The sequence below is a fragment of the Arachis ipaensis genome, chromosome B02 (genome assembly GCF_000816755.2).
Source record: "Arachis ipaensis cultivar K30076 chromosome B02, Araip1.1, whole genome shotgun sequence".
NCBI classification, from domain to species: Eukaryota; Viridiplantae; Streptophyta; class Magnoliopsida; order Fabales; family Fabaceae; genus Arachis; species Arachis ipaensis.
Genome location: NC_029786.2, coordinates 836,309 through 849,599, shown reverse-complemented (window position 1 = coordinate 849,599; position 13,291 = coordinate 836,309). Strand labels below are relative to the sequence as shown.

General features: G+C 26.9%; 1 protein-coding gene across 1 annotated transcript in view; it reads left to right on the top strand.

The window, feature by feature from the left end:
- The window catches only part of LOC107628103 (ferric reduction oxidase 2), a gene marked incomplete at its 5' end in the record, with an annotated part of 11,253 nt that continues 1,245 nt past the window's right edge, over nucleotides 3,284-13,291 (top strand). The window contains 7 exon segments of the mRNA XM_016330911.2: nucleotides 3,284-3,386; nucleotides 3,776-3,985; nucleotides 4,788-5,022; nucleotides 5,928-6,255; nucleotides 7,051-7,291; nucleotides 7,976-8,703; nucleotides 9,469-9,626. Of these exon segments, the coding sequence (XP_016186397.1) occupies nucleotides 3,284-3,386; nucleotides 3,776-3,985; nucleotides 4,788-5,022; nucleotides 5,928-6,255; nucleotides 7,051-7,291; nucleotides 7,976-8,703; nucleotides 9,469-9,608 (1,985 nt within the window).

Sequence of the window (13,291 nt, the reverse complement as noted above, 5' to 3'; positions counted from 1 at the left end):
CCCAAAAAGTTAAAAGACTAGTCCGTCTCATAAGTTCTATTTAAGAGTTTGCTTCTAATCAAGACGGAATTCGAACACTTGGCACTTGTTCAAGCGGACGAGTGAGCTAACTACTCGAGCAACCCAAGTTGGTTCTTATTTATGAATTTTTGAACCTAAAATAATTTAATCATACTATACTTACAAAAAACCAATCACTCATATAAAATATATATATTAAAATATAAAATATACATTGAAAACGAGTGAAACAAGTTTACGGTGAACTGACTAATATGGTGTTGCGCAATAATGCATGTTTGGCATGTGATGAAAATTGTTGAGTTTCATTCCTACTAAATTAAACACATTCATCGAATAGCAGGGGTAATTCATGATAGAGTAAATGTGGGATGAAAATAATTGGTTAGAGCTTAAGCTAGTTAATTAGCAACTAAGTATTAGTTAATGACAGCTGACAGATACCCTTTCTATATCTAGCTACAACCTAACTATCCTTATAACTAACTTTCACTTGATCAAATAAAAAATCAGATCACTCATCTCTCTCTCTACTCACTCTTCGCTATCCTTTCTTCTTCCTCTTTGATTATTTGAGTATTAGTGGTATTCAATATTTATAGGTTGAAATTTGTAATTGTTTGATTACCCTATGAATCTTGAGAATATGTATTCTTATATCCCACGTCTAGGTCCTATTATTTAAAAAATTGAGTTCACCACTAAATTGTTTTGTAAAGAATTTTAAGTCGGATATTTTTTGTTCTCAACAAATTTTTATTCAGTAAAAATCTTCGAAAATTATTTTTGTCAGACAAATTAATTTCTCTATCACTTTCAGTTAATTTTTTAATATACATGTTAGACAAATAAATTTTTAACAAATTTTATTATAACACAATTAGGTTCTCAAAAGATAGACTCTAAAATAAATTAGTCCTCTTTTTAAATGACGCTGCGACCAATCTATCTCACAAAAGTAATTCTCAATGACATTTAAAACTAAAAATTTATTGATAAACAATGTATCTGATCTAAAATTTCTCAGAAATCAACTTGAATATTTATTCTAAAAAATTTAATCTGTCCACGTATTTCATATCGTATCATATTGTACCGTACTTCCAAGTGTTTTATATATCATAAATTTTAATTTCTAAAAGATTATTTAAATTTTTTTTTAATTCCATGGAATAAAAGTTTATTTATAGAATCATTTTGTTCAGAACTAACATGAGATATATAGAGATGCACGCTTTAAGGTTGACCTTCCCCCCAAGGCCCCAAGAATTGGTTAATCATGCGGTATTAATGTGATTACTTGTTCATATGACCGAAAGAAAAGTCTAAAAAAACCAAAATATTATATATAAAACATTTATTCGTGGAATGAAGGTGAAGTACACATCAGAGAATTTTAATAGAGGCAAGGTTCATGAGCATCCTACGTAGTCTTTCTGAAAATGTATAAGATTTGAGATTAGATATTAGAGGCATTATTTTTTAGGCAAAGGAATTAGCAAGTTCAGATTGTTATGAGGGTCGAAACCATGCCATTTAGAATAGTAAATGGATATATTTTATTATTGTGTTAGTTCATGTATATATACATGCTTATTTTATGATGATAAATTAATAAGAAAAATACATACTTTTTATTTGGATTGACTTTTCCTTATAATGGAAAAGATGTTAATACAATAGGCTGTCACTGAATAACAAAAACATTTTTTGTTACTATTAATTGTCAAAGAATATTGCTAATGAGTTATATCTCAAATGACATAGTCTTCCCATATTCAATTAAGAGGTTGCGGGTTCGAGTTTCCTATCTTATATCTATTAAAAAAGGTATTTTATTCTAATGAATTATAAAATGGATAAAGTAAAGAGTATATATGTAGATACAGAAAATAATATTAAGAGTAATACTACATGTACACTAAAGTCAGTCACCAAAGTCAACCAACAATATAAAATACATATTAGAATTAGAATACAAATACACATTAAAAATAAATTAAACAAGACATATATTTATACACAAATATATAGTAATTAATTTTGGTAGTTAATTTTAATATATAAATAGATTTTTTTTTCCATAGTAAGGCACGAGCGTGGATAATCTTAACTTATCAACCACAATAGTTTCACCAACTTAATTTTCTTATCCTATTTGGAGGTGACATAAAAATTAAAAATCAATTACAGTTATTTTAGTTTACAAAAATATAGAAAGAAATTATTTAGTTCTAAATATAATCAAATCCAAGATTGTCAACTCTTTGATCCACATGCATGCATGGTTTGTGCATGATACAATGATGCAACATTGATAATTTCTAAATTTCTATATCATATTCCAGACACTGTTTCATGGGACACATGAACCATGCTTCTTTTTTCTTTTTTATTTTATTTTATTTTTTATTTTTTATTTTTTTTTCTTCTGCTGTCCCAATCCAATTAATTCCTATAGTTTAATTTGTACTTATTGTTCATTCCATTATATTATTATTATAACCTTAATTCTTGTACTATATATACACTTGAACTTTCACTCAGATTCTCCTCATTAGAGAGACTCATCTTTTCCCCAAAGAAACATACATTACATATCTTACATTCTTGAGTTAACATATATATATATTTAAAACAAAAAAATAAATAAATAAAAAAGGGAAAAAAAAAAAAAGAAAAATGGGAGATCAAGAAATACTGAAAAGGTCACCTTGTTTTATTATTATTATTATTATTATTAGATCTAATTACTCTGTTAGTTCTTATACTTTCACCAAATTTTTAATTAGATTCCTATACTTTTTTTCCTTTCAATTGAGTCTCTACACTGCTTTAGTTTTATAATTAAGTCCTTCCTAGCTAGTGTAAAAAATATTAGAGTTAACTAAATATTTTTTTACAAATTGAAAGTATTTATAATTAAAAACTTAATTAAATCTTTGATCCATGTATTTTGGTAAAAATATTATGTTAATTTTAACATTTTTAACATGAAAATGATGTAATTACAAAATTAAAAGCGGTGTAAGAACCCAATTGAAAGAAAAAAAAAGTATAAGGACATAATTGAAAATTTGGTAAAATTACAGGAACTAACGGACCAATTAAACCTTATTATTATTAGTCGATCAATCCCACCTAATGCATATGGGATAAGATTTTATTATTATTATTATTATTATTATTATTTCACTCTTGAATATATAATTTGTTTGCATTTTCACCATGTGCATGGTGTTATTTACATATAATTTTGCAGGTACAACACTTTTGATTTATACTTTTCCAGTATTGTTCATAGCTTCTCTTGGGTGTATCTACCTCCATATAGTCAAAAAAGCAAATGATTCCAACATGGATAGGTAATAATCATTATTTATCTAAATAAATTCACTTAAATCTTTTACTTGCTCATCTCTATCTTTTTTCTTTTTTCTTTTTTCTTTTAATATAATGAACATGCTAAAGAGTAAAAAATTAGTTTCACTATATAAGATAAGAATTTAGTATTTAATTACGAGGAGTGTTAGGGGCAACAATTTTTGTGTTTTGTAATTATTAATTGGTCATCAATAATATTTTTAATAGTGTGAGATTAAATCCAATAGTGTATGATCATTCAATTTTCTTTTGATGGTTAAATGCTGACCAACTTTTTAAAAGTTGTTGCCCTGAAACTTTTCCTTTAATTATATTTTTAATGATTAGTTTTTTTTTTTTATGACTTATTTATTATTTATTTTACCATCAGATGTGACAATAGGAATGATGATAAAGGAGGTAAGGAAACAATATGGAAGCGTCCATTTATTGTAAAAGGGCCTCTTGGAATTGTTTCTGGAACAGAGGTAGCAATGTTGTTAATGTTTATTGGACTCCTACTTTGGTCCTTTGCTTCTTACTTGCACAACTTCTTTGCTCTAATCACACAAAAATCAGCAGCACAATTTGGTGTAAAACTGTAAGAATTTTCATTCATTATTTTCTACCATTATTGTTATTTTTACATTAAATATAAAAGGTCTAAATATCTTTTTATTTCTCTGAAATTTGGTTGTTATTATTATTATTAGTTTTGGTCTTTGTGAATTTTGTTTTATTTGGTCCAAACCCTGTGTTAATGTTTTCTCTTAAGGCAAAATATAAAAAAATTGCAAAGACAACAAATTCATAGGTTCATAACAACAGTCACATTCTATTTTAAAAAAAAAAAAGAAAAGAAAATTATTTCTTTAATTTCATGATAAACTTATTTTCAAAACATATATATTTTTTGGATTTAGAATTATTTTCATGTGAAAATTCAAACTTAAATATTGAAATATATCATATATTCTGTTCAATTAAAAATATTCAGTTCGATTAAACCAAGATGAAGAAAGAAAAATGATTAATGATTACTTATAAAATAAACTAATCTTTTTTATTTACTACAGTATTTTTTTATTTCTGATAAGAGTTTAAAACCGTGACTATAGTAGTAAAAAGCGTGACTATAAATTTATGGTCATTATTTTTTATTTTTTTTGATGTGGTCATAAATTTATGATTATAGTTTTTTAATCTATGATTACAATTTTTTTAGTTACAATTATAATATTTTTTATCTAATACTTTAGACCACGGTTTTTAATTGTGACAATAATTTATTTTATGGTCACGAATAAAAATTATGACTATAACTTAGTCTATGATCACACTATTTTAACCTGCACGAACTTCCATCTTATTTAATGTGGTGGTGATTCTTGATGTGTTGGCAGATGGGAATTGAAACTGGAGGACGCAGGACTAATATTGGGTTTGGTTGGTAACATATGCTTGGCATTCTTGTTCTTTCCTGTGTCACGTGCCTCCCCCGTGCTTCCACTTCTTGGCCTCACCTCTGAGAGTTGCATTAAATACCATATATGGCTTGGACATTTGGTTCTCACTTTCTTCACAGCCCATGGCGTTTCCTACATCATTTTTTGGGCTGCCACCAACCAAATTTCTCAGGTTAATTTAACAATTATATACTCTCATTCATTTGCATATGGATAATTATTTATCCAATAGAGAACTCAATTATAGCTTTTTAAAATTATAAGAATCTAACTTAAAAATTTAATAAAATAATAAAAATTTGTAAAATAATTAAACTTAGATTAAAAAAGTGAGCTAATACTAAATTTAAAATCTAAATTGACCATATTTGTTGGGAAAAATGAATTAACTTTAAAAGACAATTAGTTATGAATTATGATGTACGAACATGGACACTGACACGATACGATATGACACATAACACGCTGACACACAAATTTAAAATTTTTATAAGACACGAAAATACGATATATATATATATATAAAGTATTTTTTAGATAAATTATAATGATATTTTGGTATTTTATTGATATTAAAATATAAATTATTTTTTTAATTATATAAAGTATTTAATTTTTTTGTTTTAATAATTAATAATATATACTATTTCTAAATTCATTTCAAAAATATATGTTAAGAATAAAGTTGGACATGCTGATACAAGATGGTATTTAGATGTGTCCAAACATGTTTGGAAAAAAAATTTTATTTTTTATTAAGATATAGTTGGACACAGAAGACACGTATTAGATGAATGTTAATGAGTATTGTATCCAAAATACGTCTAATACATAAATACAATAAATTAAAAAAAAAGTCTCTGCTTCATAAATTATGATCAGAGAGAAAGAGTAGACTAGTGTTTGTATGTGGTGGAAATTAAACAAGGCAAAAATTAAATAAATTGGACAAAATTTTCAATGTACACATAATATAATTGATAATTGACGAAAAACATATTGTATAGTCTATCTCGAATCTCTATAATAATTATTCTTTTTGTTCTATCAAATTGAGTGATTTTTTTTTTTTCATAGATGGTGAAATGGGAGAAAATTGGGATATCAAATGTGGCCGGAGAGATTTCATTGGTATGTGGTTTGATCCTATGGATTGCAACAATTCCTGGCATTAGAAGAAAATTCTTTGAGCTTTTCTTCTATGCTCACTACCTCTACATATTCTTCATGCTCTTCTTCATCTTCCATGTTGGAATTTCCTATGCAAGCATCATGCTCCCTGGTTTCTACATCTTCATGGTTGATCGTTTCCTAAGGTTTCTTCAGTCAAGAACCCATGTTCATTTGGTTTCTGCTCGTGTCTTGCCTTGTGATACCATAGAACTCAACTTCTCTAAAACCCTTGGTAAGTAACTAATTAACATAGTCATCAACATCCTTAATTACCATTCTGTTTAGTTTGGTACATAGCTTCCTTAAGACACTTCAACTCTGTTTGGTTTTCAGAACAAATAATACAGAACATAAAAGATATAAACATAAAAATTAGTATTTTATATTTTATTTGATGATAAATTGAATATAAAATAGAATAAATAATAAAAAGTTTAACTTATTTTCATTTTTTATTTTCTAAAATGTGAAGATAAAAGAGAGACAAATTTTTTATCTTATCTTTGAATTCTATGTTACATCTCTAATATTAATATCAAATGCAATTTATCTTTTTTATTATTTCTTTTTTTTTCCAAAGTATCTCGCTAGTACTTAAATAATTGAGAACTACTCAAATGAAGATGCTAAAAATATCTTTTTATGAAGATTTTTGTGTTAAAAGTGTATTTTATTTATTTAGTCACACTTTAAAAAAATAACACTTTTGTCTTTTGTAACATATTAAAATCAAACCATACAATTCATCATTTAATGATAAAAAGATCTTGGTTCCTGAGAAGCGCCGCAAAATCATATAACCACCCCCTAATAGGCGATGCTTAACAAACCGCTGGAATCCCGTTTCGCGGCGGTCGGAAACTGCCGCAAATCACTCCAGGAACCGCTGTTATTTCCTGGTTCTCTTGTAGTGAGAAGCATCTTTATATAAAGACAATAGTAAAATCTTTATGATAGTATCCACCTAAATAATTTAGTACATTCAAAATTAATGTAGTGTGTTATTATTATTTTCCTTTTTTGGCAGAGTTAAGTTACACTCCCACAAGTGTTATGTTCATAAATATACGAAGCATATCAAAGCTACAATGGCATCCATTCACCATTACTTCAAGTAGCAAATTGGAGCCAGAAAAGCTTAGTGTTGTTATTAAGAGTGAAGGAACTTGGTCCAAAAAATTGTACCAAATGCTCTCAACACCTACAATTGATCACATTGATGTATCTGTTGAAGGCCCTTATGGACCTGCATCAACCAATTATCTAAGGTATAATAATCATATATCATTAGCAAAACTCATCAACTTTAATTTAATTCAAAATCATTTTGTCATCAATAATTCTTTATTATGTTTATTTGACTAAACTCTTTAGTGCATGTTTTGAGGTTTTATTGTAAATTTTATATTTGCTATTTACTTTAGAATTTTGTAAAAAAAAAAAAAGTAGTTTTATTAATTTTTATTTTGATTTCCTACATGTTCTGCTTTGTCAGGATGTTGTAAATGAATAGTAAAGTTTGATTTTTACTATTTTTACTCATAAATTTTTATTTTTCATCTTAAAATGCTAAAAATAAAAAATAATGGACATGAAAAAATATTGATACTAAAATTTTAGTCTCTGTTCTCAAAATTTTAGTATTTCAGTACTTCTAAAAAATGGAGACACAGAGGACTAAAATTTTTTAGGACGGAAACTGAAGTTTTAATAACATTTTATATCTAAAATACTCTTATATCAATTAATTAATTTCAATTTTACTCTTTGTGCAAATTAAATTAGAATTTCATTCTTATTTCGATCTCTGTCTCTTATTTTACACCAAACACAATACTGAGATTTAATTATTTCAGTTTCTGTCTCTCAGTCTCTGTCTCTCTTCCAAACGCTAACTTATTAATTTCTCCTAAATCACTAATAATTATTGTTTTCTTTTATATTTTTATCAGGCATGATTCACTTGTTATGGTTAGTGGAGGAAGTGGCATAACACCTTTTATCTCCATCATTAGGGACTTAATTTATCTTAGCACCACATTCAAGTACAAAACCCCAAAAATACTCCTAATTTGTGCATTCAAGAACACTTCATCTCTCTCAATGTTAGACTTGATCCTCCCAATTTCTGGCACCCCATTTGAAATTTCCAATTTGGAGTTACAAATTGAAGCCTACATCACAAGAGACAAGGAGTTCAAATCAAATACCTTAATCAACCTTCAAACAAAATGGTTCAAACCTAATCCAAATGATGCCCCAATATATGCCATATTAGGCCCAAATAATTGGCTTTGGTTTGGAGCTATAATTTCAAGTTCTTTCATCATTTTTCTTATTTTAATTGGGATCATTACACGTTACTACATTTTCCCTAAAGATCATAACACAAATGGAATATTCTCATACTCTTTGAAGGCTTTAATTAACATGCTAGTAATGTGTGTGTCCATAGCCATAGTTGCTAGTGTAGGTGTTCTTTGGAACAAGAAATTAAGTGCTAAGAAAGGAAATAATCAAGTTCAACATTTGGAAGGGTTATCACCAACAGTGTCACCAAGCTCAGTGGTTTATTACAATAATAATGGAGGGAATCATAATGTGGAATTGGAAAGCCTTCCAAGCCAGTTAATTGCTCAGGCTACCAATGTTCATTATGGTGAAAGACCTGACCTAAGAAGTAAGCCTCTTCTATATACTTCTACAAGAGTAATTAAATTAAAATTCTAATCCTAATTATTGACCAAATTAAAATAAAGAGGCTAACACTATCTTTTAGAATTTGAAAATGACAAATTTATAGTAAGTCAACTGAAAAAAATTAAGGTGCTAACTTATTTGTTTCACTACAAAAAAGTCGGTAGATAGCGACAGTTTTTTTAAAATCTATATACCTTTTGAACTTTGTCTCTTGGAATAGAAAAAATAAAGATGTATATTTTACTGAAAAAAATTAAGATGCTAACTTATTTGTTTCACTACAAGAAAGTCGGTAGATAGCGACAGTGTTTCTAAAATCTATATACTTTTTGAATTTTGTCTCTTAGAATAGAAAAAATAAAGACGTATATTTTCTGTTCTCAAAGAAATATTTAAATTACAGATTTTTTGGTCTTTAGAAAAAGAGAATGTATTTTTATTTATCGATATTTTTACAATTAAACAAAATTCTGTATTTTTATCTCGGAGATAGAATATTAGAATTCAAACAAAATTTATATGCATGACATCAGAAAAGTCAATACATCCTACATTTTTAATATTTTTTATTTTTCATAGATTATATGTCTTTCATTTTTTTTTTTGTTGAAGACAAACTTGATAATAATTTATAATTTAATTTCTAGGTAAAATTATGTCTCATCTCCTATATATATATGAATGAAATGAAATGAAATCACTAATTTTAATATAATCTTTTTTTATTTATTTATTTTACTTGCAGAAATACTATTTGAAATAAAAGGGTCAAGCGTGGGAGTTTTTGCTTCAGGACCCAAGAAAATGAGGCAAGAGGTTGCAGCTATATGCTCAACTGGTTTAACTGAAAATCTACACTTTGAGTCCATTAGTTTTAGTTGGTAATTTTATATTATAATTTATTATTAAGTATTCTTCTCTTTTTTAACAAACAAAAAAAAAAACATAATTTAATTTGAACTTGATAACTTTTTTTTTTCCAAAAAATAACTGTTTAGCAATTAATAATCACATGCAACAATACTATTTGAACATAGTAAATGATGAGTCATTTAATTTATGGAAGTTGTTATTAAATAGTGTGGTTTACTTTGCTATATATGTTCAAATAATATTATTGCTCAAATTATTAATTAATTAAGTATTGAAATATATTTTCTATATGTTATTTGTTTCTTTTGAATTTGGAAGCATATAAAAGACAGTGCCAGATGTAGTTTGAGTTTTAAAAATCTCTTCTTGAAGTTAGAATACAAATGTCTGGGATAGAATCGATGATCTACTCCAAAAAATAGCTCATCAAATGTTGAAACTAATTCCTACAACATTCACATACATAATTCGCTTTTCTAGGACATAATTGAATCTAAACACAAATAGTGAGTATAATATTAAAATCGAACACATCTAAGTGAGACTTAATTGAGAATGAATATACCCAAGTGAGAATAATTGAAAAATATAATCTGATTTGTTAGTATAATTGATAGTATAATAATATTGAATCACTTTTATAAACGCTAAGGATACAAATAGAACAATTTAAACGTTAGGGATACAAATAGGACTTACCTCAAACGTTAGAGACAAAAATGATACTTTACTCATTTTAGAAAATATAAATACAAATTATATTGATTATTCATATATACAAATTCTAAAAAAATAAATATAAACTATATATTTTTTTATATAAAATTTTTTTAAATATAAATATAAATTATTATTAATTAAATACTAACTAAAAATAATAATATATATTAGTCATATAGCTCTGTTCTTATGTCAATCTATGTAGAGTAGTATTAAGTAACTAAATTTTTAACCAAATAAGTTAAAATCACCATAAAAAAGTAGGGTTTTTTTTTTTTTAAATTTATCTCCTCCTCTGCTTCTTCTTTTTTCTTTCTCTTCTTTCTCTGTGCTTTTTCTCCTCTCCTTCAATTGGTGTGTATTTTTCTTTTTCATAAATTCTTCTTCTTCTTCGCTTGTTGTGTGTGTCTTTGTTTTTCTTCATACTTAGTTCTTCTTTCTTCTTTTTCTTCACTTGCTAATTGTTTTGTGTGTGTATGTGTTTTAAATTTTTTTTTTTCACTTTCTTCTTTATTTTGTCGCATGTGTTTAATTTCCAGATTTAGTTAATTAAAACATGTTACATTCATATATTACTTTATACTCTTCAAAAAAAGTCCACAGCCTTTAGGCAAAAGGAAAAACGAATTGTTATTATTATTAGAAGTTTATAGGACCACATTTAAGCTTGAATTCTTTATGTATACTTTTCTCAGCTTTGATACAAATAAAGTGTTGAAATTATTCTAGGGAAATGGAAAACATATATCATGTATTATCTCAAAATTAATGAGATCAACTCCCATATAACTTGTAGATCCATTTTGCCAACTTTTACATTACATATGGAATAAAAATGGAAGTGATTTTTTTTTTCACACTATCCCCAAATTCGGCAGCTCAAAGACTAATTTGTCGCGGATCGAAATTTCATTTAAGAGTTTACCTGGCCAATTGATTGCTGACCAACTCGGTTTGGTTTGGTTTAAGTTTTTTGGTGTCGAAACGAACACCAAACTAAACCGAATAAAAAATGACAATTTTTTTTTCAGTTTTTTCGATTTGTTCAGTTATTAGTTTTTTTCGCTCGGTTGATCAGTTTTATTTGAATTGGATCAATTTTCTCTACAAGACAGTATTTAAATTTTTGATACTTATTTAAGCGAACGAGTAATCTAACTACTAGACCAATTCAACTTAGTTAATGGAATTGAAATTTATTTCATATTGTTTACCTTATTGCTCAAAGAGTCATTTTTATAATTTTTTAATTTTTAACGAAAAAAAAAAGGAGAGACTAATGATGGATTTTGTTTAATTGGATGTTAATTAGCCCAAAACCCAAAACCCAGACCTAACAAGATCACTCTATAACTACAAATTTCTAATTGGGGACCCAATTGTTTAACCATATTGCCCATATTTTCTTCTTCTTCCTTCCTTCCTTTTCTTTTCGTAATTTTTGTGAGTTTGGAATACAATTCATGAGTTTGATTGAATTCATGAAGTAATTAAGCATGTCCACATAAAAAAAAAATTGAAAAAGAAATGATAAATCAAGAAGAATGCAAAAGGAGACTAATTAAGGTGATTATATAAGGACCACCAAATAAGCTTTTTGCAAGATCCAAATCAACGGTCAAATACAAGTTAAAGAATGCCACTATATTCTTATAGAAAGAGATAAGATTATAAACTATTGAGCATGTGGTGTGCATGCTTGATGGGAAGTGAATAGTCCCTGACAATTATCTCAAAAGACAACGAGGCCTTAACAAAAAAAAAAAACTCAACCCAACCCCTGACAATTACCTCGAAAGGACAACGAGGCCCCTGTGTCAAAAAAAAGTCAATGATACTTTTTTTGGCACAGAGGCTAATCAGTCCCAAAAAAATCAGGGGTCGAGTTGGATTTTTTTTTTGAGCCTCGTTATCCTTTCGAGATAATTGTCAGGGGCGGGTGGGGTATTCACTCTTTATTCTTTCGAATAATCATTCAGAGGGTTAATGTAAAAGGTAGTTATTTTTACTGATGTGATATTACGTAATTAGATATATGTATAAAACTATTTTACACTGATAGTGCATCAAAATTAAATTCTAACTCTAAAAAATTTTAAAATTTGACAAAAATAATCAAATATTAACTGCTTCTAATTTTATGAACCAAAAATAATAAGGTGACTAATGAAAAAAATATAAATAATATAAATAATGCCCATAAAAAAAGGTTTTTATGCTAATAATGTATGAAGGTGAAGTATTTAATTTCTTTTATATAAATGAATAGTATTTATGTTCCATTAAATTGTGTACTTTGTAGCACATCAATTCAACATCATTTTCATTTTTTTGGTTCACAAATATATAATCTCCTTTACTTGTGAAAACAAATATTCTTGTGTCTCCCTCCGATCCTTCTCTCATTTTGGAACATATATATGTTACTTTTACAGCACTGTTTATTGCTGAAAATCCAACCTCACACATCTATACTTTAATTTCCATAAGCAACACCAAGGACCTAAAACATATAACTTGTCAATTCAATCAATTTACAGGATATGATTATATTATATTAATTTCTTTATTTATATAAAAAGAAGAGGATGAACCGGCTATATACATTGATCCTAGTTAGTTTCCCACTTTCAATTGGGAGTGTTATCCGTACAGAATTTTAGGTGTACATATATCTTTTAAATAAGAAAAAAAATGAATGTAAATGAATTTGAAAATAAAAGAGAAAAGTATAATTAAATTAATCCGCATTATGAGGTCAGATAGAGAATATTTTAACTCTATATATAATACTTCCTTACTTTATTTTATTCTCCTGTAAAAGTTTTATTAAGGGATAAGTATTGTTTTGGTCCCTAACGTTGAGGGTCAAAATTAAAATCGTCCCCAATATAATTTTTTTATTTAATATCATCTTTAATGTTTTTTTTCATATTAAAATCATTTTTTTTAATAAAATTTTTTATTTTATTACA